Source organism: Xenopus laevis, chromosome 5L (genome assembly GCF_017654675.1).
Source record: "Xenopus laevis strain J_2021 chromosome 5L, Xenopus_laevis_v10.1, whole genome shotgun sequence".
NCBI classification, from domain to species: domain Eukaryota; kingdom Metazoa; phylum Chordata; class Amphibia; order Anura; family Pipidae; genus Xenopus; species Xenopus laevis.
In genome coordinates, this window is record NC_054379.1 from 118788030 (window position 1) to 118815241 (window position 27212).

Sequence of the window (27212 nt, forward strand, 5' to 3'; positions counted from 1 at the left end):
TTGGGTGCGCAGCAACTTTTCATACTTACAGGTGCACAATGTACTAAACAGTTCTCACTGCCACTTAAAGGAGAAGGAAGTGGTTTACCACTTGGGGGTGCCAAATGTTAGGAACCCCAACTGATTGAATTGACTTACCTGAAACCCCGGGCCGGTGCTCCTATCAGCAGAAAACTGCACTGGCCCGGGGGTTACACCAGTGAGCACCACGGAGAGATTCTCTTCCGGCTTCTTCTTTCTTCAAATTTCCTGGGACAGACGCATGTGCAGTAGAATGAAAAAAGCCGACTTTTTAGTTAAAGTTCGAATTTTCACTCGAATGCGCATGTACAGCCGCGAGAAGAAAGAAGAAGCCGGAAGAGAAGCGATCCATGGTGCTCACTGGAATAACCCTGGGCCTGGTGCAGTTTTCTGCTGATAGGAGCACCGGACCCGGGGGTTTCAGGTAAGTAAATACATTTACTTGGGGGTGCCTAACATCTGGCATCCCCCAAGTGCAGGATGCCTTTCCTTCTCCTTTAAAGGAGAACTAAACCCTTGACAAAAGTCTCCATCCACAGCCATCAAATGATCGCCCTCTCTGCTCCCTACTCACAAAGTCTATTTCAATGAAGAGTGTCTCTCATAGTAAAGCTGTAACTCTACAAACAGAAATGCGCAGCAGAGCTAGCAGGCACCATCTTTTGAATCTTTGTGTTCTTTTCCCATCATTTCCAATACACAGAGCTTGCTTGCTAATCCCGGAGTATCTTCAACCAGGCTCTTTTGGGCCCCGCTGGCCCAGACCCGCTCCCTGTACTGCCGCTTACTTCCCTGACCCCTGCTGCGATGCTTAGGAAAAGGTGCGCACACGCATTTGGTTGCGGTTTTTGCTGGGATGGGGGCGCAGAGGGGTTTTAGCAGCTGGGGGCCCTGGACAAGAAGTTTCAGAAGATGTCGTCTGCTAGCTCTGCTGCACATTTCTGTTGTTGAGGTCAGCTTTATGACGAAAGGCACTATTTACTGAAATAGACTCTGCGGGGAGGGAGTAAAGAGGGGGCTCATTTGATGGCTGTGGACTTTTGTCAGGGGTTTAGTTCTCCTTTAAAGCCTTAAACTTTAAGACATGAGAATATATATATATATATTCTGGAAAAAGGCAAGCACTTACAGGTCTTACTTAAGATGCAAAAAATCGGTGAAATGTATTGAAAATAATTAACTGACGTTTCGGCTAATCCTATAGCCTTTCTCAAAGTGCAATACACAGTGAAGTGAATCCACTGTGCATTGTGCTTTGAGAAAGGCTATAGGATTAGCCGAAACGTCAGTTATTTATTTTCAATAAATTTCACTGATTTTTTGCATCTTAAGACCTGTGCGTACTCGCCTTTTTCCAGGATATCTTACTCACTTTGCTGATAGCACCCAGGCACCAAACACTTTTTCTAAGAGTAGTGCCGGCCCAACATGGACGCTATATATATATATATATATATATATATACACACCAATCCCCAATCTAACACAGGACCTAGACATATTTGGCTATTGGACTTATTGTTTGGATAGGAAAACTGTGGCCTATTAGTGACCTCCCTCATATGTTGTGCTACAAGTCACATCTAGTGTGCTGCAGGTTGCCTTTGATAGTAGCCTGTGGGAGTATATGATGTGAGGGTTTGAGGCTTATTTAATATTAGCAATGATATATTAAGTTAAGACCAACTTTGAACCCGAAGACCATATAATTATCAGTTCAGAGGAATATAATGTGCAACTCTAAAACCCTAAGTTTCCACATGTGACTGCTTCCTATGTTTATTTCCACAAAGATAACATGGAATTTGTTTCACAATTTCCAGTTATACAACACATTAACTGAGCACATTTAGGACTGCTGTATGGGAAGTATTCCAAGCACCCGACTAACCCTGCTGTTTCTTGCCTGCTTCTTTCCCTCTGCTTTCTCCCTGATGCTTTCCGATGCTGATTTCCTTCCCTTGCTCAAAGAGTTATAAGAAAGCTATAGATGAGGTTAGTGATGTTGTTTTCCTAGTGTGCACTGTTTGCTAGTTTCAGAGGTCTTTTTAAAAAAAAAAAAAAATAAATAACTATGAATATTACATTTCTAATTTTAAATGACTTATTAAGTTAAATAGGGGTGTCAGACATGTGACCCTCTGACTGCCTTTGATGGGGGTTGTAGTTCACAATTACTAAAAGGTCATCATTTGGAGGTCTCTTGGGCAATGGCACACCAGGAGATTAATCGCTAACAATAAATCTCTGCATCTGCGGCGACTAATCTCCTGAAATCTCCAGTAAAAGCTTGTCCATAGACAATAATGTGAATCGCTGGTGGTAAAACCCATGTGTCACTTCAGTCTCCCAAAATTGTTTGAAGTTGCTACAAGAGGAAACTTCAGGGGCGTAACTACAGAGGAAGCAGACCCTGCGGCTGCAGGGGGGCCCAGGAGGTACAGGGGGCCCCATGAGGCTCTCATTGATGAGCAATTTTAACATATATTGGTAAAACAGGACAAACACTGGATATGTTGGGGGCCCTAAAATTAATTTGCTGTGGGGCCCAGCAACATCTTGTTACGTCACTGGGAAACTTCAAGCGATTTTGGGAGACTGAAGCAACACATGGGTTTTCCACCAGCGAACAGCATTATTGCCTATGGGAAAGCTTTTACAGGAGATTATAGGTGATTAGTCGCCCGCAGAAGCAGATATTTATCGCTATCGATCAATTTCCTGGTGTGCCATAAACAGAATCCATCCAGGAATAAAGATAGAACCTTAATGATAGTGTCACTACCATGTTAACTATCAGTGATGCTGCATCCTTATTACTCTGTTTTACATTGCAGTATAATTATAAACCTTTTAGAATGTTATACAATTAGCTTATATTTTTAATCACTTACTAAAATATTGCAATTTGTTTGCGTAAATAAACTAAAGTAATAATCTCACCAGCAAGGGAAAGCCCAGTTATATATTTGATTTATTTCATACTTTTTTAGTGGGACAAGATGTGCAATTTGTTATATTAATTGAGGGAATAATGTTTCATGGTCATGCAGTCGCTGTACTGAATAGTCAGATAATATTGTTCAGTGACAATGAAATGTGTGACCTCTCCCCCTTATATTTTATTGTGAGCCCATTGGGGACCCAGCCCCTAGTTTCAGAAATATTGGCTTAAAATAGAAAATGCTGTAATAATATTAAAGGGGTATATGAGCTGACCCTTTGCATAAGTGGCATGGACATACCAACGCTCATGCAGATGAAATCAGGGGGAGCTTAGTCACCTGAATTCGGTTAGATATTACTGTCTAATTTCCATAAAAGGTGCTGCTTGCCAAATGTACACAGTAGTGGTTTCATGGAACTAACTTTATGCTTTTGTCGGCCAGCAGTTGGCTGTTAGTGGATGGTGCAGTGTGAAACTAAACAGCTTGAAGCAAACATAACCCTGAGTAAAGGTCACACAAACTATAAAATCTGTTCTTTGTAGCAGCATGTGTATATCTTATGGGTTAACCACATTAAATCACTTTGAGATCCTGGAAATTAACTGCTGTAGGATTTGGGGTCAGGTTTTAAAAAGGGCGCTTAACCATCATAAAAAGTATCCATTGTAACAACTACTGTATGTAATGTTTTATACCAGGCCATTATTCAAAATGCTCTTTGCACTTCTATATCAAACACCTTCTGTAAGACTGATGTGGTGCTTCCAGGCTACTCAGGAGGTCACTTATATACTGAAGGCATCTGAATTGTCTTCCTGCCCTGGAGGACATCGAGCAAATGGTTTGGGACAATGTTTGAAACCTGTCTCTATACAGTGCAATGAAGTTGCATGGGGGAAAAGGACTAAATTGGATATCAAGTTATATTTAAGGATATCTCTGTCCCTTTATGAAAACAATTCCAGAAGAGCTGGAAAGCTTTACTCACTGGTGAGATTTTGCTACCTAGCAATACATAGAGCCCATTTATCAAAGGTCGATGGTGATGAATCTCACATTCTAATTTACATTCGAATCGGGGGATTAAAATTTGACCCTTGATAAATCTGCCCCAAAATGTGTAAGCGATTTGCACTGACTTTAGCTGTGTATGAGTAAAGACACCAGTAAAATATTAATTTATTGATGATACAGTGTCAGATAACCCTTTAGCTGCATGAATGGTACTTGTCATGTGGCCACTAAAATGCTTAAAATGGCAGATTTATTTAGTCTGTTAAAACAGAATAGCCCTACTCGTATTGTATTGCGGGTGAGACTATATATCAAACACGTTCAATAAGTTAGTTAGGCTACCTGTTAAAACCCACCAAGCACAATAGCATTTGCCCATGCTGCTTCATCTTTCATTTCCATTTATTTTGTGAAAAATACCACCCAACTTTCTTGTTATCCTCCTGTTCTCCCCTTGATACAGGCTGTTATCTCACAGACAGAGCCCGCGGATGATGGAATGGTCATGCCGCGGCGAGTGAAATCTAAAAAAACAGTAAGAAAATACTTTTCTTGCCTTTTTTTGCAGGAAGAAAATTGTTAATATTGGAAGTTTCTATCTTCTGATAACGGACATGACATGAGTTTATTCAGAAAAAGGCTAGCGTTAACTACAGTCAAGACGAATTGTTGGTTATATAGCCTTTTTTAGTAATATAAAATGCTCTCTTTTATATTACTGTAAAACTGTGGATGGTAGAACTTTACATATAGTAGAGTCTACATATCTTGATTCATGATTTTTTATTTGTTGAATTTTGACACACAAAATTATTTCGGGCATTTGTAGGAACTGCAACTGATCTTGTAACTTCCTACTGCTTCATGTCTTTATGCGGTCCCTTGTGAATTCCGTTTCATATTCACTGAGAATTTTCAGATTCCCTTTTTGTGCATACATTAAATCCTGGTGAATACACCTGATCTATTATATGTTTCTACGTCTTGGACAAGGAATGACCAGTTGCATAGGGATTCTATTTCTGTGATTATATCCTTAGCAGTGAATTGGCTGTTCCAAAATGTTTGCGCAATATGGTATGTTAAGCTATAAATTCCCATTTTAGCCATATTTATTGGATAAGAATGATGGTGACCCTTTTGGCCATATTCAATGTAAGAAACATATCACTTAATTCAATTACAGATTAGCCCATGGGCTTCAATGGCATTTTCACTTTCATATTGAATCTGCCCATTTTTTTTCCAGAATAATCATCTGGAAAGGAAATATGTTGTGTCATATTAAGTAACATGTTATCTTGGACAGACTACATTCACATTATGAAAGTGTCTTTACAAATCATTTCTTCAGCTTAACGGAATATCTTTCATGAGTCTCTTAATAGTTTGTCAATCATCTTAACTATGCAAGAACTAGAAGAACTGTGCTTTTATCTTTTTAATAGATATAACGTTCATGCCTAAAACTATTGGGAATCAATGACTGGACTTAGTAATGACTGGACAGATAGTAAAATAAAAGCATGTTATAGAAGTGTCAAGTACAGTTTCTTTCACTGCAGTCCTATTGTTATATAATTCAGAGAAACCTTGCAACTTGTTTAGTAGTATTTGTATACTGAATATGTATGTCTCTGGATGTGCTGGCATGCTTAGCTTCCAAATAAAAAGGGACCAGAAAACCTCTGTGGGATCGAAGTGAAAATCGAATAGAAATTGCTTCTAGAACATGAATATTGGGCTTTTGGACGACTGTGCAATGTAAAGATATTCAATTCCTTTCTTTCTCCTTGAACCCTTTGTCTCTTACCGAATACACTGATGCCTTCATTGGTCTCTAATATAGGGGGAAATGGTAAGACCGATGACTGCAGTGTTTCGTTCACCATTTGCATGCTTCTTTTTATAGAATAAGTGGATCTGTTCTTGTGCTTTTGACCACTATGTCACTTGCATTGCTTTATGAGCATGATCAGTAAACATGAACTGTAATCTCTACATTAAAGGAATTGTTCAGTGTAAAAATAAAAACTGTGTAAATAGATACGCTGTGCCAAATAAAAAATGTTTTGAATATAGTTAGTTAACCAATAATGTAATGTATAAAGGCTGGAGTGACTGGATGTCTAACAGAACAGAACACTACTTCCTGCTTTCCAGCTCTCTTGGTTTCACTGATTGGTTACCAGGCAGTAACCAATCAGTGACTTGATGGGGGGGCACATGGCTCTTAATTATTGCTGTTGAATCTGAGCTGAATGCTGAGGATCAATTGCAAACTGACTGAACAATTATGTCCCATGTGGCCCCCCTTAAAGTCACTGACTAACTCGGAGTTAGAGAGCTGAAAAGTTGTAATCTGTTACATGTCCAGTCATTACAGTCTTTATACATCACATTTTTGCCTAACTAACTATATTAGAAATATTTTTTATTTTGCACAGTCTATCTATTTACCACTGTTTTTATTTTTACACGGAACTGTTCCTTTAAGGGTCTCCAAACTGCGCTTTCCTGTGTCGCTGTATTCGCACCCCCAGAATTGGCGCTCAGAATTATGGTAAAACCGCAGGCAGAGAGCCACGGGTTTGCTCTCTCATTTTACACAATGCCTGTTGTTCCTGGAAGTGAAATTCTGCCATGTTATTTTATTATCAAATCATACTGGAATCATAGTAAACTGGGAAAATAGAGATTACTTATCTGAGACATTTAATATAAGATTTAGATATGATCAAACACAAACAAGTCTAATTTATGATTGATTGGCATTCATTAACCTCAAGCAAAAAGAAAATCTTGTATGACTGTAGCTACAAGTGGGTTTTATAGTTTCCAGTTTACTATGGAATTTGCTGAAGTTCACAGAGGCTGTATCCATCTTTCCATATGCACCAGGCAAAAGAAGGTTGGAAAATAGTTTAATATATTCTGCTCTTGTTTGTCTGTCTAATCAAAATGTCTGTAACTTTCTTGTGTAACAACTTCCTTGTTTGTAAAACATTTATTTCCAGCATTGCTCATTTCCAGAGTTGTTCATGTTGGGAGTGGGTAAGTCATCTTTTTTATCTTCATCTTTTTGCCAGGATCTGACAGCGCTGGCCAAAGAGCTGCGAGAACTCCGAATTGAAGAGACTAACCGGCCAATTAAAAAAGTGACTGACTACTCTTCGTCTAGTGAAGAGTCAGAAAGCAGCGAGGAGGAAGATGGTGAAAGTGAGGCGCAAGATGGAACCGTACCAGTTAGTGACATTCCTAGACTCATGTAAGGAATTGAATTGTTAGCTCACTTATTTCACTTACTGTATGTTACGTTACACCTTCCAATATTAATAATATTACTAATACCTTTTTATTTGCAGAACAACAGGAATATCCGAAAATGAGCCATATAATGTAGGGACACAGGGTATGGAAACGTCTCAGTCGGAGACATTCCGAAACATTTCAAGAGAAGGCACTTTAATGGTAAGAGAGGTACATTAAATAGGTTTTATTATCAATGAATGTGAACAGATGATGAACTGTCTTGGGTGCTTTAAATGGGAAGGACTCATTAGGGATTTGATTACTTCCCAATGCGTTTCATGTTCTATGTGCATATGAAATATAGCAGAACAGCTAAAGCAGGGTGCGTGAATAATGACTGAAACACAGAGCAGAGTAATAAAAAAAAACTAAGTAGTAAGACAATTACACATTAAAGGAGAAGGAAAGGCTAAAACTAAGTAAGCTTTATCCGAAAGGTCTATATAAATACACCAGTAAACCCTCAAAGTAATGCTGCTCTGAGTCCTCAGTCAAAAGAAACACCTTCTATTGTGTATACATGGGCTTCTGTATCAGACTTCCTGTTTTCAGCATAAACCTCCAGGGCTAGGGCTTGAGCATGCTCAGTTTGCTCCTCTCCCCCTCCTTCCTCCCCTACCTGCTGTAATCTGAGCCCAGAGCTATAAGTGAACAGGGAGAGACTCAGGCAGGAAGTGATGTCACACAAAGATAAAATGGCAGCTGCTATCCTAAACAAACAGAGAGCTTCTACAGCTGTTTACTCAGGTATGGTAAAGCATTCTGCAGAATAAATATAGTGTTATAGCTTGTACTATTGTGGCTAATCGATTGACAATAAACTGCCTCCTTAGCTTTCCTTCTCTTTTAAAGCTGAGGGCTGTTTTTTTGTATCTATGCATTAGATACAATAAAATCATTATATTTAGCACTCCTTCATTTTCAAAGATACAGGCAATCGTAAGCCTATTTGGATAGAGCCCCTTTTTACCTCTTGTATGGGCTGTTGTTTTTTGTATATACTCTGTATACTATAAATGATATAGAGTTAAATAAAACCGAAGCAACATTCACATTGGTGCTTTTACCTACAAGCCTTTGTTCACGTCTACTAGATATAGATGATATATTAGATACTAGATATAGGGCTGAGATATAGAGCCCATCAGTTGGCCAATACAGTTTTCTGTAACATTTCAGTTTAACACAACCCATAGCTAAATATTCATTTTTGTAACAGATTCTATATGGAAAACCCTCTGAAATCCTTGGAAATTTGCATTGTAAAAAGTAACAATACTAAGGATAAAACTGCTTTTATAGCCATTTCCTTTCAATATGCACACTCCTGTATCTGCCTACCAGTAGTTCAAATTGGCATTCAGCTTTGGATTGCTAGTATAGAAAATAATTTAGAAAAAATTACTGCAGTGTGATTTCTGTCCCAAAGAACTTGCAGTTTAATATTCTGCAATGCAGATGTCAACATAGAATGGAATTACAGGAGTGCTGATAATTGCACCTTGTGGGATCTAAATAGTGTTCAGAACATTCATGGTGATAATTTCAGAAACCATCTATAACCCCTTTAGGCCACTGACCCACTTGTAAGGAGGCAAAATGTGAATTGTTAAATAGTTAATGTATAATTAGTTTGCCACTAGGTGGCAGTGCTTCATACGTTTAACTGTGAAAATTGTTGGTACTGAAAAGGAATAAAACATACAGGAACAGGAAATATGGCGTCCATTGTGGCAGAGATAGAGGAAGGGACAGCAGTCTTTGTTAGGGAGAGGTGAGCAGAAAAGATTGTGCCATTGTCTACCTGTTATGAAAGAGTCACAGCAATAAACTTCAACTGTTTAAGAGGAAATCTTCCATACATCGTGTCTTAAGTATACACACTCACAAGGCAATTTCGGGCACTTTCAGAGTCAGGGTGACTTGTATGTTTTCCCACTGTCGATTAACATTATTGCAGGTGGGACAGAGAAGATTAATTGCCCATTCCAGAGACATTCAGAAAATATTAGCCGCCCGCACTAGAGGAGATTAAGGCCAAGGGCAGATGTAGCATTATTCTCAGCCTGAATTTTTTTTCAGGCTGAGAGAAGCAGATTCATGCCGTGCCCCTGTCCCATGCAACTGAACCGATTCCTCTTGTGAAAATACCCAAAACTTGTCATCAAAGTAGTTTAAAGCAGATGCCCCTTTTTGATATTCAGTCTGACTGCCAGCTCATAAGTCAAGTCCTTCTCCATAGTTTTCATAAATCCAGAAGAGGCTCTCAATTTCTCAACTGAGCTTCAGGAAAATAAATGGTAAAACCTATGTAGTAAATCATTTATTTCATTCAGCCTGTGCTTAAATGCAGTTGGTGTATGGCAGCCACAAGAATGAGCTTTTCATATTCCCACTTTCATTAAACAAATGTAAATTTCCCTAACACATAGCATTAAGGGAATCATGCAGTGCTGATATCAAAGTACAGTTCCTGTTAGGGGGATGTACAATTCCCATCTGGCAAGCTTTACATTTTCATTATTTAACAGGTGAACATTGATTATGATAGAAGCACTTCTTCAGTCTTTTTTCGTTCTCTAGAAGTGATTAAAATATGTTTGTGTTTATTACTGCTTGACATACATTAAACCTGCCTACATTGTAAGGGTAAGTATAAGTTCTGTGCTGAGAATCTCTTATCTCCAAAGTTTTGTTTTAGATTGTTTAGCGGTAATTTAGCTAGTATGAAAACCCATTAAATGAAATTGGAGATGGAAAGGAAGCAATTGTATGGATACATTCCAGATAAAGAAACCATAACAAGGAGCAAACACTCAGATTCTGGGGCAGTATACCCAATTGGTACAGGCCAGGACTGCTTGTGTAGAGAGCACAATGTCAGTCCTGTTGCATCTGTGTTGGCTAGGCATATTTAGTACAACCCTGTCATGTAAGGGCATTACCTGTAGTATATTTATGCCACACTACTTTGTAGTATTTGGTGGCATATGGAAATGGAAGTATACTGTAGCTAATAGTGTTGAGTTCATCCACAGACCTTGTGTTTTTACTTATTCATTATTGCTTACCCCTTGCTCTTGCTCCTTGAGTCATGGTAGGGGGGTATTTGTGCAACACCGTTGCTTTTGCTTATCTGCATACAGGACTATCATTTAGTACCTTTTATCTGGAGTTCAAAAAGAACAGACTGTTGCTGAAAGAGTACACATTTTTCAAAAAGTGCAAATACTCTCTTCAAATCTAGAACGTTTGCTTTTGTTCTTTGATGACTGCTTTTAGTATGAAACTCTTACTTTGTACAGTTCTTGTCTTTGGAAATCTATTTCTCTAATCTCCGCTCTTCATTAGCTGTGCATGGTAACCCTTTCTGCTTGCACTCTTCTAGTTGGGAGCTTAAAGTCACTTGCTTTGTGTCTCTGCAGACGTCCGGAGATAAAAAACGTTCTGGCCATGCTGAGAGTAATGGTTTTGCCAGCCATATTAATCTTCCTGACCTTGTCCAGCAAAGTCACTCCCCGGTGGGTACACCAACTGAGGCTTTGGGGCGAGGTCCTACGCATGCACAAGAGATGGATACTGTGAATGAAGTAGGTGGCGGGTCTCTATGCTAAACTATTTCTATATGCTGCATCATTCAACATTAATTAATACTAATGCTTCTCAGCTTGACTTCTTTCTTTCTGCATGTAGTAAGCTTTGCTGGTTATGGGGCACACCTTTGCAATTAATATAATTTTAAAGGATAGTTATCCGTTCTCTTGAAGGGAATCTGTCATGATTTCTGTGATGTGGTGTAGTTTTTATTTCTATATTACAGTTTACACTGCAAATAATACCCTCTACCACATAAAATTTCATTCCTGAACCAAAAAGTGTATTTTATTTTTAGTTGTAAAATTGGTGTGTGTAGGCAGCCATCTCAGGTCATTTTGCCTGGTCATGTGCTTTCAGAAAGAGCCAGCACTTTAGGATGGAACTGCTTTATGACAGGCTGTTGTTTCTCCTACTCAATGTAACTGAAGGTGTTGCAGTGGGACCTGGATTTTTACTATTGAGTGCTGTTCTTAGATCTACCAGGCAGCTGTTATCTGGTTACCTTCCCATTGTTCTGCTGGGGATAAGGGATGGGGTGATATCACTCCAACTTGCAGTGCAGCAGTAAAGAGTGACAAACGTTTATCAGAGCACAAGTCACATGACTGGGGGCTCCTGGGAAACTGACAATATGTCTAGCCCCATGTCAGATTTTAAAATTAAAAATGCTCTTTTGAAAAACAAATTTCAGTGCAGAAGTCTGCTGGAGCAGCACTATTAACTGATTTAACTGATGCATTTTTTTTTTAAGTAATTACATTATTTGTAAATGTGATTGCTAATGAAGGCCGTGTCTATCTGTCCTTTTCTGTGGTCCAGTCTACTTCATATACACGTTCCATTGAAACAATACAGTATATCAGTACAGCTCTCTACAGCCACAACCCCAATGACCTGCATGTTCTGTAATTATCAAAGGGAATCACAGAAGTATGCAAGGAATTATTGAACTAGAGTAGAGTGGCAGTAGTGTTACACACTGTTTCACTTGTACACATAGGCAGTACAGAGAATAGATCAGGACTGGACCCAGACTGGCAATCTGTGGATTCTGGCAAAATGTCAGTAAGATGCCATAGCCATCACAAATTATTGGGCCTGTAGGGGCTGTTTGGTCAATTATGTACTTGAAATGCCTGGGCCTATTTTGAATCTCCAGGACTGATGCAACTTTCAGTGGTTATAATTTACAAATACACAAAATCTATTTCATTTTCATATATTGCATAGTTGCTTGAAATTACATTTTCTTTCATTAGACTTTTTATTTTGTTATTGGTTTAGTTGAGTTCCACTTTGGTGATGAAAACCTTCATATGTTCAAGGAAACTGCATTATAAGTACAGGCATTCTTCTTCTTTTTAAAGGAACATGTTTCTGTAGCAGAGCTGTTGGTTATACCCATATATAACAGCCAAAACAGTAAACCTAAGTAGCCATCTAGGAGAAGATGCAGGATCTATAGACCGTACTTTGCAAGTTACAGGTTAAGCAACATAAAGAAAAAAATTTAATCTGTGAATACAAATTTTTCACCTTCAGTTGTCCTAAAAGCACATGGTTTTTAGGATATGGATTCAGTCTTGCTGAACAGTAAGGATTTGGCTGAATGCTGGTCATTGTGGATTTCTATGCAGCACCACGCTGTATCCTCGTTACATTAGGCTTATAACACGTGGTTAGACCCAATGATTGATGCCTAAAGAATAAACCATTGTGTTTTCGGTTTCATTATCCCCAAACTATTAGATTCCCAGTGTTCCCAATGACAAGATATAATTGAGCATCACCAGACAGCAGGGAAAGTCAGAACAGTAAAGTCTAAAATAGAATATTGTTAGAAATGCTATATTTTGTATATTAAACATAAACATGAACTTATTGCACCAGAAGCCTAATAAATCAAATGATTTATGCTTTTAAAGTTGGCCACAGGGGATCATCATCTTGTATCTTTGCAAGACCAAGACGATGCACATGCTCAGTGTGGTTTGGGCGTCTGTGGGGGTTTAAGATTAGGGATTGTCATAAATTAGCAAAACAGCACAAGTCAAATAATATCTGCCATAGTAGCTGATATATCAAGACTGATTAATAATTAGAATATGAAGACTGCACTGGGCCTGTGGATACAAATCTTTACATGGTCGCCGGCTGCTTTACAGGGAAACAAACAAAGCTGCTTGAGTTCTGGGAAGTAAGGTGGGGGGCTCCTCCCTGCCGTTTGAAAGTATGATTGATCAGTTTCCCAGCAGAGCAGCTAGCTGGCCCGGATTTGTGGTGAGGCCACAAAGGCCCGGGCCTAGGGCAGCGAAGTGTTAGGGGCGGCATGCAGTCCAGCCGCATTAGGAACTCAGTTTTCCTGCGCTGCGCTGGGGGGTGCGTGCAGACCGCGGCGATAGGACCACAAGGCCTCCGGCGGTGGGAGATAGGACCCCAATGCCTCGGGGCACCGCAGAGAAATCCAAAGTTTCCTCTCTTCTCGGCAGAGCAAGTAAAACGAAGGGGGGAATTTTACTGCATACAGTCAGGTTTATTATAAAACTGGTACACATCTTTTAATTAAAGTATATTGGAGATAGATTTCTTTTTCATTAAAGAAAGTAAAAATGGGATTTTTTTTTTGCCTTTACATCCCCTTTAAAGGGACAATATTTGGATTTACATTTTAAACCATTGGTAGACGTGTTGACTGATGCTAGACATACTCTTGATGTACTCTCTCAAAATGAGGACTTAATGGTAACTTATGACATACTATTGATTATGTTGGATGTTATAGAATAACTTTACACCTAGGGCTGTATGATACTTTTTATCGAAAACTGTTGGAAATACCGAAGTTCAAACTGAATTTACTGTAAAATTTTAAAATTCGTTCCTTTAAAAAGTTTCAGTGGGTAACTACATAAAGAAGGTTGTCTTTCTTCTAATTTGTCCTAATATTTTAGTTTAACCACACCCTCAGTGGTTACAGAATCTTGGGGTTAGTTGATATAAAGAGATACTGACACCAGAAAATGAAACTTTTTTTACATCTACCATAAAATTGACTTTGCATGCTTCTTATAATTTTGCCATAAAGTATTTGCCCAATGCTTTTACATTACCTATCTGCCTCCCTGTGGTCGCCTATGAGGGGGCTGCCATATTTGTGCAGCAGGAGTCCGTTAGCATTAGAAACTTTAACTGACAGGCTGAGATGGGACAGTCAGGTTGGCAAAACAGTCAGGTTTAGGAACTTCAACTAACAATTACTTACAAAAACAAACCTCTCAGCATGACCTATAGGTAACTTTTAATGTGCGTTCCTATTTTAAAAAGTAGTTTTTTAGTGTCAGTATCACTTTAACTTAGAAAAGTTTTTATTTCCCTTTCCTCTTTCCTTTATTTATCAGAATATTTTAAAAAATGCACTAAGGACATTAATGAATTTTGAATATATTCACCACGAAAAGGCTATAACCTAGATCTGTGCTATTTGGCTTCTTCTAGCTCTTTCCAAGGTTAGATCATTTTACTGAAATGGAATGATTATATAGTACAGTGTACAGTATAACGTCCCTTATTCTAATCTTTTTAGTATGGCGTGGCAAATAACACCAAAGCATCCTTCACTTCATTTGTTGATCCAAGAGTTTATCAGACTTCCCCCACTGACAATGATGATGAAGAGGATGAAGATGATGACGATGATGAAGAGTCGTCTGCAACAGGTATTATTAGGGTCACATGATTTGTAGACGATCACTTATGTGCTGTCCTTTTGTGGCAAAGGTAGGTTGGTGCATTAAATGTCAGACTTGCCTTTCATGATACAAAGACCTCATTAATATGAGGTAGACGTGAAATGTAGTTTAAAACCTGATTATTCTTCTGTAGGAATAAATACAAATATTAATCTGAGAGAACCAGGTTTGGACTCAACCACCATCTGTCATTATAGCCATTCTTTTTTATAGGCAGTTGTTGTGTTTGAGGTCAGTGCATATGTACTCCTCCTACATACATGCTTGGATTCTAATACGTATGTATTTAATGAATTCTTGAGAAATAATGATTGATAATGCACGGAAGATAGTCAAAGGTTATGGAGACCCCTACCACACAGGGAACCGCTGCTGATGTTATTGTTTTTAGTGTATTTGAGGGGTACCAGATGCCATGCTTTTATACACCAGAAAGTGAGGGTCTTTTTGTGTCCCTTTTACTATTTCATGTTTTTTTTTATGTTTGGTTTTTATTTTGCTGTTACTTATAGAATTAGTATTTTTTTATTCCTCGCTCCCTAGCAAGTAGTCCTCAAATAGATAGCTTTATAACAGAACACGCATGCTCCATTTCCTATTCTTTTTTATTTTTTGCTAAATGAAGAGAGTGTTTTTTTTAGCCCTGTTTACTAGCGAACTTCTTAGACAAGAACAAGTGAAGCTGAATGAGGCCAGAAAAATATCAGTGGTAAACGTGAACCCTACCAATATTCGTCCTCACAGCGATACTCCAGAGATCCGGAAATACAAGAAACGCTTTAATTCTGAGATACTTTGTGCCGCACTATGGGGTTAGTAAGAAATCGTTTTTTTCCATTGGTACATTTTATTAGCAGTAAAGCTCTGTGATTATTTCAATACATTGGAGTAGTCAATGTGTCTGAAGATTTTAAAGTTAGACGTAGGCTAATATCAGATGATAAAAATTGTTCATGAACTGTACACAGGTGTAAACTTACTAGTGGGAACAGAGAACGGACTAATGTTGTTGGATCGAAGTGGACAAGGAAAGGTCTACAACCTTATCAACAGGAGGAGGTTTCAGCAGATGGAAGTTCTAGAAGGGCTAAACGTCCTTGTCACAATTTCAGGTATGATTTATAGGAGCGGTAATACAGATAATCTGCTCTTCTTATGGGGATGATGCTCATGAACGTTACCAAAGAATGCACAGAAAAACAGAGCTGAACTTACTGTTTCTTTATACACATGTATGTCTAATGATATATTTGGCTTGAAGGAATATTTATTTTTACATATTTTACCTACTCAGGTATCAAGTAAAGTCCTGCCCATGTCCTGTCCAGTACCCAATTATATATATTTTTTTTTAAATGGAAATATTTTGATGTGAAGCTGGCATTATTTCTAGGCTCAGCGTTTGGGTTGCAGCCTTCATTCCCATATGTAACCAAACAGAAACAGGGCTTCCTAAGAGTCTAAATTAAGTTGAGCAAGCAAGAGAGCAAATGTACTAAATAACGCATTTACAATGTACAGCAAATCCTGTGTGTGTGTATAAATGCTTCCCGCATAAGTAGAAAAAGAAACAGTAAAATCTCAAATAATTAGATATCTAGTAGAAGAAATTCTAGAGCAACTGGACTTGCTGAGCAATCACTGAAGATGCAACTACTCACCAGAGCAGCTCCTTCAGTTCAACTGACTGTTACGGGAAATCCTCGTCATATAAACTCTAAACCACTAATCCAATCACAATGGTGCAGTGTAACTATCCAGAGAGGTGAACTGAAACTCAGAGGTTGTGAATGCTGTGTAGTCACTGTGATAGAATTACCAATGTGTCATGCCACTCAAAGAGACAGGTGTTACTTGTAAGAGTTGCATAAATTGCGGTGTTATTGGTAAAAATGTTAGAACAGCATTGTATGCGGTAGACAGGTGGTGTCCAAGGCCCCCTCCTCTATTCAGGGATGGTTTCTCTACCTCAACATGAATAGCCTCTTTTATGCCTTGTTCAAACCAGCGGTCTTCTCTTTAATATGTGAACATTGCAATCTTCAAAGGAGTGTCCCTTGTCTTTTAGGTGTAGAAAGACAGCTGAGTCTTGCCCTGTAGAGTTCGCCCTCCTTTGCTGAGCCATAAGATTATATGCCAAGGATTTCCCATAACAGTCAGTTGAACTGAAGAAGCTGCTCGGATGAGTAGTGAAATGTCTTCATTGATTACTCTGCAAGTCCAATTGATAAATGGAAACCTTCATAGGCGTATAAAGTAGAGTTTTAGATTATGTAATTTTAAAAACTAGATGAGCATTAAAACTCCTATAGTCCTTAATCGAAATTGTGGCTTTGATGTCTCCCAAGGGAAAAAGAACAAATTAAGAGTGTACTACCTTTCCTGGCTGCGGAATCGAATCTTACACAACGACCCAGAAGTAGAGAAGAAGCAGGGCTGGATTACTGTGGGAGAACTGGAAGGCTGTGTGCATTATAAAGTTGGTAAGCTGCCATGCAAACCCAGCTCTAGCTTTAGATTCACTGATTTACAATTGAAAAAGTTTTTTTGCTTTCGTTCTTCAAACTAAACTGAGCCAGTAAAAGTGAACTGCTTTACTTGGATTCAACATTCAACTTAGGCTGGATTCCCTGTCCTAGTTCTTTGTGACACCAAACAAACCACTCAAGCTTCTCACGTCCCAGCATCCATAGTATACCCAATGATGACAAGCCTCACTGCTGTAACTTTAGTGCCAGGCATTAAAAAACATTATAATCAAACCACATGCGGTATGTGTGCCTGGGAATCTGTATTAATTCTGTTTGCATCCATTGGCAAGTATTTGAAATGTAGTGTCTGTGTATGAACGAGAGCCTGCTATTTCACATTTATCTCCTTCATTTAGTGAAATATGAAAGAATCAAGTTCCTGGTGATTGCTTTAAAAAATGCTGTAGAGATTTATGCCTGGGCCCCCAAACCATATCATAAATTTATGGCTTTCAAGGTAAGTGCAAGACGCATTACTCATTTTGGCAAGTTCTGTTAAGTTGATAAATTCATCAGTGGCTGTAAATTAATTAAACTTTCATGAGATAAAACATGCTGTGTACCTTTAACCCTTGTGTGTTGTTAAGCTAAGCCTCTTTTTGGTTAGTCTGTAAAAACACATTCTGAGAACCTAGGTTCTTTTTCCAGGATCACTAAACAGGAGTGCAGATTTTCCTTACTATCACTCAATTACTATAAGAAAGGCAGTGTGCAAAGTCTAAAAAAGTGCAATGCTTCTTTTTTTTTTTTTGCACTTCTTTACACTGCCTTTTTTGAATGTAGAATTACTACAAGTCTTTGTGCTCTGAAATGGAGCTACCTGTGACTGCAGCTCTGTATTCATGTCCTTATTTGTCTCCTAACTTGCATATTAGCATTGTTACGGAGCAGAATAGGATGCAGACTGCAACAAGGCCCTGCCCTATACCCGTAATGCTGTGGTCTGCACCACTTGCTGGATTTTTATCTTGGGATGCAGACTGCCGCCAGACTGGGGAAGAAGTGCTGACTGAATGGGCACTATAGAGTGCAGTCTTGCACTTCTTCCCCTGGTTGTAGTAAATGATCCTTAAGGCCAGGGACAGATATAAGCTGCCGGCAGCTTATTTGGGCAGTGTATGGAGGCCTTCCGACAGGCTTCCCTGATCGATATCTGCCTGAAAGTCGGCCGGATGTTGATAGGCGGGTTTAAAAATCCTGTTGGGTCAAGGGCCGCATCAGTTCGTTGATGCGGTCCATGATCCGACCACCCGTATTCTTCTCATTGTGATCCAATCGTTGGGCCCTAGGGCCCATGATCAGCTCGATATCGCCCACCTCATAGTGGGAATATCAGGGAGAGATCCACTTGTTTGGCAACATCCCCAAATGGGTGGATCTTCCTATGTATGGCTAGCTTTACTGTCACATAGGTGTGTGTAATAATGTATAGGTACAAATTGTTGTGTAGAAACTAAATTCCCTTGCTTTCCTTGCTTAGGAAATAAAATGCTTCTTTGCTTATCTTGTTTATTTGCTGTTAAGTGCCATTCGTTTTACAGAATATTTCTCCTACATAGAAATTGTTCATCATCTGAAACATGAATGCTAACCACAGGCAGTATGTATTACTGATACAGAGAGCCTCAGTGCTATTTAGACAAATATATTTAGCTACTATTTAGATACTTTAGTTTTACATGTGTGCTAACCTCTACTATTAGCTCATTGTTGTACCTTAGACCTACACTACTCATTTTCTTTACTTATATGGAAAAATGTATTTAAAGTCCTTTACAGACCTCCAACATAGACCATTGCTCTGTGATCTCACTGTAGAAGAAGGTCAGAGATTAAAAGTGATTTTTGGATCAAGCACTGGATTCCATGTAATTGATGTTGATTCTGGCAATACATATGACATCTATATTCCATCTCATGTAAGTATGAAACCTTCATTCTGCTGCAGTTGCAAAGCCAGTGTCAGTGGTTGCAACAGATTTATTCAGAGACCATTGTTATGACCTGTTTGTATTTGTTCTTTCAGATTCAGGGAAACATCACCCCTCATGCTATTGTTGTATTGCCAAAAACAGATGGCATGGAGATGCTCGTGTGCTATGAGGATGAGGGAGTTTATGTGAATACCTATGGTCGAATAACTAAAGATGTGGTGCTGCAGTGGGGTGAAATGCCTACGTCAGTTGGTGAGTTCACATCACTTTATCATGGTTCGGATTCCATCAGTTGTGAATCTTGTGTGAGAGCTGCTTGGCTGGGATTCAGTGCTTCCCTAGTACTTATTGATGATATTATAGGCAACACTCTTGTACAATTTTAATTAACACAAAAACAGTGAGCAATAAGTCACCAAACACCAAACTAGGTTGTATATATAGTTACTTCTGCCAGGAACAGGGATCACCACTCATAGTCACCAGACCATATCTTATATATTTTTCATAATCTCTAAACTTTTTTATACCCTGCATATTGCACATCATTTCATCCATCCAGTCATTGCATGGTCGGCAAAAATCTCAGTGGGCCCCAAACCTGTTGGACCCTGCCCACAAGCCAGTGCCCCCAGCCACCACTGTTCCCTGCTCTGCTGCTGTGCAGTTCACTGTGGACCACACGGCCATCTTTAATTATTAACGGCAAAGTAATTGGCTCGGGAGTGGGAGTGGTTCTGGCTGTGATGTAGTGGGAGTGGCGAGTGGTGGTGGTGGACTCTTCAATGGCTGAGTGGTAGGCCCTTGATTACCCAGTGGGCCCGGGTAATTTCCCTGTCCGACTCTGGCCTATTATGTCATGAGATCATCAATGTGTTCCAATTTTTAACTTTTTACTAGCTCACGTTTTTCTTGATAATTAGTAACTGCAGTTATAATACTGTAGGTTTTTCTATATTATCCATTATTTCCATTATTTCAAATTTTTACAAATTATTTCATTTTTCTCTAGTAACAAAACAGTACTTTGTACTTGATCCCAACTAAGATATAATTAATCTTTACAGAAGGCAAAACAATCCTATTGGGTCTAATGTTTAAATGATTTTTTAGGAGACAGGGAGTCCCATTTATCAAAGTCCGAATTTATCTGATTATTTTCTGAAAAATACTCTGACCAAAGGGGTTTTTCCCCTTATTTATCAATACATTTCCTGAAAATGTCCTGTGTGCGAAAAAAACCTGAAGAAATAGTGAAAAAACTAATTGTACTGATTTTCCACCCAAGCCTCTGATTTTTTCTGATTTTTGCCCGAATACCACAAAATCTTCTGTTTATAGCATGAAACCCAGCTTAGATCAAGATATCTTCGGGATTTCTCCCATTCACTTATATGCAACCTCAGCAGTTCTGAGATGCCGGATTTTCGGATTCAGGCTTTTTCCATCCTCAGGATATAACAAATCCCAAAAAATTCGTTTTTTTCCCACTAAAAATTTGGATTTTATAGTATTTATTCTATATTGTTTCTTATTGTTGTTCTAATTGCCTGTCTTGATCTATTCTTGGTTTCTCTCTATAGCATATATCCATTCCAATCAGATAATGGGCTGGGGAGAGAAAGCTATTGAAATCCGTTCTGTGGAAACTGGACATCTGGATGGGGTGTTCATGCATAAGAGAGCCCAACGTTTAAAGTTCTTATGTGAAAGGAATGATAAGGTAAGAACTCTTTTCATGCTGTTCAGTATTGTTTCATTATTATAATTGGATAACCTTCTAAAAGCTGTGACAGCTCTCCTTACTCTAGCGAAAATTCACTTTTTACCAGAAGTGTATGAACACGATGGACAGTTTCCTTTCAAATAGTTACAGCTTATTAAGGGGCAGATTTATCAAGGGTCAAATAGTAAATTTGAATTAGAAAAATTCAAACATTCAAATTTTAATCGCCCTTTTCAAATGTAAAATCGAATGTGAGATTAATCACACCTCGACCGTGGAAACAGTCCTAATTCGAATATTCTCCACCTAAAACCCTCCGAGTTAATTTACAAGTCAATGGCAGAGGCCCGTTGAGCCATTTGGAGATATTAATAGCCTTCCTGACATTTGAGTTTCTTTCAGAGAAGTTTAGTCGAATTCGATTCGAATTCAATTTGAGTTTTCAAGTTAGTAATATTCGTTTGAGTTTTAGACGTTCAAATTGTTTATCAAATAACCACCCATTTGAATTTCGACTATATTTCGACTAAATTCGCATGAATTCGAGATTCAACCTTTGATAAATGGGCCTATAAATGTTGGGTGCCATTAAACTTCGGGCAGTGCTGGTATGTGTCTTATTGGGAAAGCAACAAACTGTGGTTCCTTGTAGCTATAATGCTTCCATCATCTATGCAGGGCTGTCCAGCTGGGGGCCCATTTGCCAGATGTGACCCTCTAAAAGAATTTACAGCCCCCAGCACTGGCACTGGGATCGTAACATAGTAAGTTAGGTTGAAAAAAGACACACGTCCATAAAGTTCAACCTTTCAACTTTTTTAACCTGCCTAACTGCTAGTTGATCCAGAGGAAGGCAATAAACCCCATCTGAAGCCTCTCCAATTTGCCTCAGAGGGGGAATAAATTCCTTCCTGACTCCAAAATGGCAATCGGACTAGTCCCTGGATCAACATGTACTATGAGCTATTTCCCATAATCCTGTATTCCCTTACTTGCTAAAAAGCCATCCAACCCCTTCTTAAAGCTATCTAATGTATCAGCCAGTACAACTGATTCAGGGAGAGAATTCCACATCTTCACAGCTCTCGCTTTAAAAAAACCCTTCCGAATATTTAGACGGAACCTCTTCTTCTAATGGGTGACCTTGTGTCAGCTGGAAAGACCTACTGGTAAATAAAGTATTAGAGAGATTATTATAAGATCCCCTTATAGATTTATATATAGTTTTCATATCTCCCCTTAAGCACCTCTTCTCCAGCTTGAACATCCCCAATTTGGCTAGTCTTTCCTCATAGCTAAGATTTTCCATACCTTTTACCAGCTTAGTTGCCCTTCTCTGTACCCTCTCTAATACAATAATGTCCTGTTTGAGTGATGGAGACCAAAACTGTACGGCATATTCTAGATGGGGCCTTACAAGTGCTCTATACAGTGGAAGAATGACCCCTCCTGCCTTGACTCTATGCCCCTTTTAATACAGCTCAAGACCTTATTTGCCCTTGATGCTGCTGACTGGCATTGCTTGCTACAGCCAAGTTTATTATATACAAGGACTCCAAGGTCCTTTTCCATAATGGATTTGCCTAGTGCAGTCCCATTAAGGGTATAAGTGGCTTGGATATTTTTACATCCCAGGTGCATGACTTTTCATTTATCAACATTGAATCTCATTTGCCACTTAGCTGCCCAGATTGCCAGTTTGTCAAGATCATGTTGCAAGGATGCCACATCCTGGATGGAATTTATTTGGTGGCATAGTTTTGTGTCATCTGCAAACACTGATACATTACTTACAACACCCTCCCCTAAGTCATTAATGAACAAGTTAAATAAAAGTGGACCCAATACTGAGCCCTGGGGGACCCCACTAAGAACCTAACTCCAAGTAGAGAATGTCCCATTAACAACCACCCTCTGTACCCGATCCTGTAGCCAATTTCCTATCCACGTGCAAACGACTTCATTAAGCCCAACAGACCTTCGTTTCGAAAGCAGTTGTTTGTGGGGCACGGTAACAGACGCTTTGGAAAAATCCAAATAGATCACATTTACTGTCCCCCCACTGTCCAGCATCTTACTTACCTCAACTCTATTTGTCATATCTGCCTGATCAGAGTAATTTGTTGACATCTTCAGGGCCGGATTTACCCTCCTTGCCCCCCTAGGCCCAGCTACTGTGGCCGACCCCCCCCCCCCCCGCGCGCGCATTTTCTGGATGTGAATCTTTTTCCAATCAGGACATTTATGCAAAAGTGGATCAGATGGATCAACTAGCAGTTAGGCTTGTTTGAGATATATCTATATATATTCTCTATATATAGACACCTTTTTATACATAGATGCAGAGAGAGATGTGTCCCTTGTTTTGATAAGTTTGTCAATTGTGCTCCAGTGGGCAGCCGCAGCATCAGTTAAATATTTATTATAAAATAAAAAAGTCAAATCTTGCCAGCAGCATAATCTTTGTAGTTCCTATTTCTCAGCAGACATTATCCCTTATAATACATGAGTGATACTCAGAGTTCCCTGTATAACTCAGCCTGCAGCCTTGTGTCTTCATATGGTCACAGAACAACCCCGTCAGTAACTTCTAATATCCTTATCATTTACAGTAGGGGGTACATTATCCATTATAATACATGAGTGATACTCAGAGTTCCCTGTATAACTCAGCCTGCAGCCTTGTGCCTTTATATGGCCATAGAACCCCTCAGTGACTTCTAATATCCTTATCATTTACAGTAGGGGGTACATGATCTCTTATTATACATGAGTAATTCTCTGAGTACCCTGTTTCCAGTTGAACACATAATTTACAAATAGAACAAACTGTGTCTGATGTTGCACTTGGTACTGCAGCGCAGCTGATCTTATAAGAAGCAGTTTCTGGCCGTATCTGCTGCTGCACAAGTCTGTATGTCAGATAACAGAAAACCATTATGTTCTGCTGAACCCTGCAGCTAAGATGCAAGTCAATCACATTTTGTAAACAAGGGAAAAGTGTAAGGAAGGAAACCTAATTCTGTAATAGGTTGAAACGAAAAAGGTCCCTTATGTCGCACTCTTGTAAATTTCTTCTTAATGAAATATAATAATCATTAATTAATTAAATGGAGTAAATGGATTTAAATTAATTGAGGTTTTTAATTTCATCACACAATATAAATAAAATCATGTACAAAATGCATTTATCAAATTTCATATGTAGCCATTAATTTATAGCATTAAATTCATATTATTAGTTTGTATATAAATATTTATTTCATCTTGATTATCGTAGCAGTAACTTAAAGCATAAAAAGTTCTATATTAAAAATAGACTAATTGTGTAATAGAACTGAAATGGTTTTCATTTTGTAGGAAGCAGGAAAGGGCCATAAAAACATCTATAACAGGTTTAGATCACTTGTGATTCTGCACCTCCAGCAAATCTGCAAGTTGACTATGACATATTTCTCTACATGGCCGATATACAGCAGATCTGCAGGGGAAATATTAAATGTACATACCAGCTAAGGAACAGATCAGCTGGGACACACGCAGCACAGCAGAGGCAGCAGCAGCACGAGCACAGAGAGGAGTGGGAGGGGGCGGAGCCACATCGGGAGATAGGCTGGAGGAGCGGTCCTAAAGCCAGCTGGATCTATCAGGAGCAGCCGACTTACACAAGATGTTAGGGGGCGCCTTCTTGCCGCCCCTAACATCTTGCCGCCCTAGGCCCGGGCCTAGGGGGCCTTTCCCTAAATCCGGGCCTGGACATCTTACTTGGTGGGACCAAACTCATGCACAATTCTTGCATGTTGTGTATCTGTGCATAACTCTATTTGTTATCAGACTGTTGTTAAAAGTCTTTCTCTTGTACTTTAATACAGGTTTTCTTTGCATCTGTACGATCAGGGGGCAGCAGTCAAGTGTTTTTTATGACGCTCAACAGAAACTCCATGATGAACTGGTAACGGAACTACCCTGGCACTTCTCTCCATGGCATTATTTCTAAACTACATTTGGTTTTGTAGATTGCACAGCCTTGCAGAACAAGCTGCTGACTCTCAGAACCTGCTGTGAATTTTTGTTCTTGACTCTCAGAAGCAGCTGTGGAGTCCTGTTGTTCTTGACTCACAAGTTGTGTTATTGCTCTTGGGATAAAGACCATTTAGACTGTATTGCACCTCCAGGCTGGGAACATGCGTGCTTCTGAGGCCTTCAGACTGTGTTTTAGTGGCTTGTTGACCTTTTCATTGTCTTATTTCCTAAAAGATGAAGAAAAGGTGTTTCAAATTGAGCCAGTCTGTTGATATATGTCTGCTTGCTCTACCACTATATAAATAAATATATATATACATATGTTGTACAATTTAAAGAGACAGCACAACAATGTACCTTTTCTGATTTGCTGAAGGCCATGGCTGTATAGCTGGGTAATTTTCTTGCCTTGCCTTCACCAACTTGAACGTTGCTTTTTGTCAGCAACGGCCTAAAATTTTTAATAGGGAATCAACAGTTTCCTCGTCTTTAGGGGATCGTAATGTTCATGGCTAAACTTCTAGCCTTAGTCTAAACAAATCAAATGCCATTTGTCGAGCTGTCTAGCCCGATAGCTGTCCGTTCATACATCCGGAGTGTATTGGTACAGCGACGGCAGCAGTGAGATTGGTGCAGTTCACACAGTAGGTATTATTTTGTATATTATGCAACAAATTAGAGCAAAAAAAATAAATGAAAGGGAGTAAAACCAAAATAATGGTTTGCCTTTGCATCTCTTATTGGTACTCTCTTGCACAAGGCTATTCAGAGTTTATAGCTGACATGGCAATAATAGGACATTTGCCAGCACTCTCACAATGACACTTTGTAGTACTATTAAATTATGAACAGAAATCAGTACTTTGGGAGGCTGTACTCTGTAAATCAGGGATAGGCACATGTGGCTGTTGGGCTAATGCCCAATTACCACTCCTAATCCTTATCCGATGCTTTGAGAACACTGAGGGTTACGGCTCAGTAACAGCACCTTCTAACTCAGCCGTCACTGCTGTAAATGGACAACCTCAACGTCTGTTCTACCACTGAATGGAACCAACACTCCACCACCACCTTTGTTTACAGAAACCAACTTCTGCCTGCCAACCTTGTCAGAACAAAAAGTTTTTTGTTTTGTTTTTTTTTTTCTTTCCACCCCGAATTACCCAACATACAGTAAAAGACCACTTCTGTGCAAAAAAAAAAAAAATGAAAAATAAAAACGTTTAAAAAAAGTGTGTACTTAGTTCAGGTGACAAGTCCTTTAACACAATTGCTCTAATAATTTAAAGATAAAGTACGTGTATCAGAAGTTTATTTTAATAGCTGCAAGCATGGCTGGCTGTGGTAATAGGGTGTTACATCCACAAAACTGTGTTGCGCTTCTTCTTTTATTATTATTATTATTATTATCATTTTTCTTTTTAACCTACCTCGTTTTGTCTCTTTTTTTTGGGTGTCATTTCTTCTTCTTCTTGTTGAACTGTTGCTTCCGAGAACCTCTACTGTTGGCTTTAACATGTACTGGGGACAAAGCAAAAGTGTCAGCCATAATAAATACTGCTCAATGCAAAATGGCTCAACGAGATGCTTTTGCAACGAGATGAAGCGGTTTAGCAGGGAATGCACCTGGACTGGGCACATGGTCTCAGCGTACGTCATGTAGCAATTCACAGATTGGAGACGAAGAAAAGCGACGCACTCTGTCATTAACCATTTAGTTGCTGTGATTGTATTTTGTCGGGTGCTTCAGAACATTTTGTTGCTAACTGATGAACCTTTATAATGTTAAAGCCTTCAGAATACACCGTCAAAATGGTTTTTTTATTGTAGGTTTTTGGGTAAAGTTATGAAATAAAAGGGATTTATTGTGTTTGAACATGATGGATTGCGTATTTATTGACTGACACCATGCCGACCACGCCATGGAACAGTTACAGAACTTGCTTGTATAACTGTCAGTAGGGGTTCCTCATCAGATTGAATTAAGCCCAAGTTACCTATGTATCACTTAGTATCTAAGTATTAATATGGGTTTGGCTTACATCTCTGTAGATTGCATCAGCATGCCATAAAATAAGGTCCCCAGCAGTGGGCTACATACAACATTCAAGAGATGGAACAACTGCTCAATGCACCCTTGCATCTTTGTGCCCTATACTTTGCACCTTATTCAACAAACCAAAGTATAGAGAATTGTGATTGGACGCAATATTGCACTTTGTCCCATATATTTTGTTACAATCAGCAGGCCCAGACTGGCAATTCTGGCAAACTCCAGATGGGCTGCTGTAAGACAGTCAATATTTATTGGGCTGGTGAGAATCTGTTTGGGATTCTATACTTAAAATATCAGGGCC

The 27212-nt window shown here is 39.1% G+C and overlaps 1 protein-coding gene across 12 annotated transcripts in view; it reads left to right on the forward strand.

Annotated features, from left to right (window-relative positions):
• LOC108717011 (traf2 and NCK-interacting protein kinase) overlaps positions 1–26731 on the forward strand; it is a 166949-nt gene extending 140218 nt beyond the window's left edge. For 6 of the 12 annotated variants that reach the window (XM_041563332.1, XM_041563336.1, XM_041563331.1 and 3 more), the window contains 15 exons: positions 1993–2016; positions 4447–4518; positions 5833–5841; positions 7073–7251; positions 7349–7454; positions 10721–10885; positions 14476–14608; positions 15283–15453; positions 15610–15753; positions 16990–17124; positions 17529–17629; positions 18942–19091; positions 19199–19358; positions 20690–20829; positions 24705–26731. In XM_041563332.1, coding sequence (XP_041419266.1) covers positions 1993–2016; positions 4447–4518; positions 5833–5841; positions 7073–7251; positions 7349–7454; positions 10721–10885; positions 14476–14608; positions 15283–15453; positions 15610–15753; positions 16990–17124; positions 17529–17629; positions 18942–19091; positions 19199–19358; positions 20690–20829; positions 24705–24788 — 1773 coding nt within the window. In that variant the 3' untranslated portion in view covers positions 24789–26731. The remainder of the gene's footprint in view (positions 1–1992; positions 2017–4446; positions 4519–5832; positions 5842–7072; positions 7252–7348; positions 7455–10720; positions 10886–14475; positions 14609–15282; positions 15454–15609; positions 15754–16989; positions 17125–17528; positions 17630–18941; positions 19092–19198; positions 19359–20689; positions 20830–24704) is intronic. The other 6 variants (XM_018263696.2, XM_018263701.2, XM_018263703.2 and 3 more) reach the window with 4 other exon arrangements.
• The last annotated feature ends 481 nt before the right edge of the window (positions 26732–27212 follow it).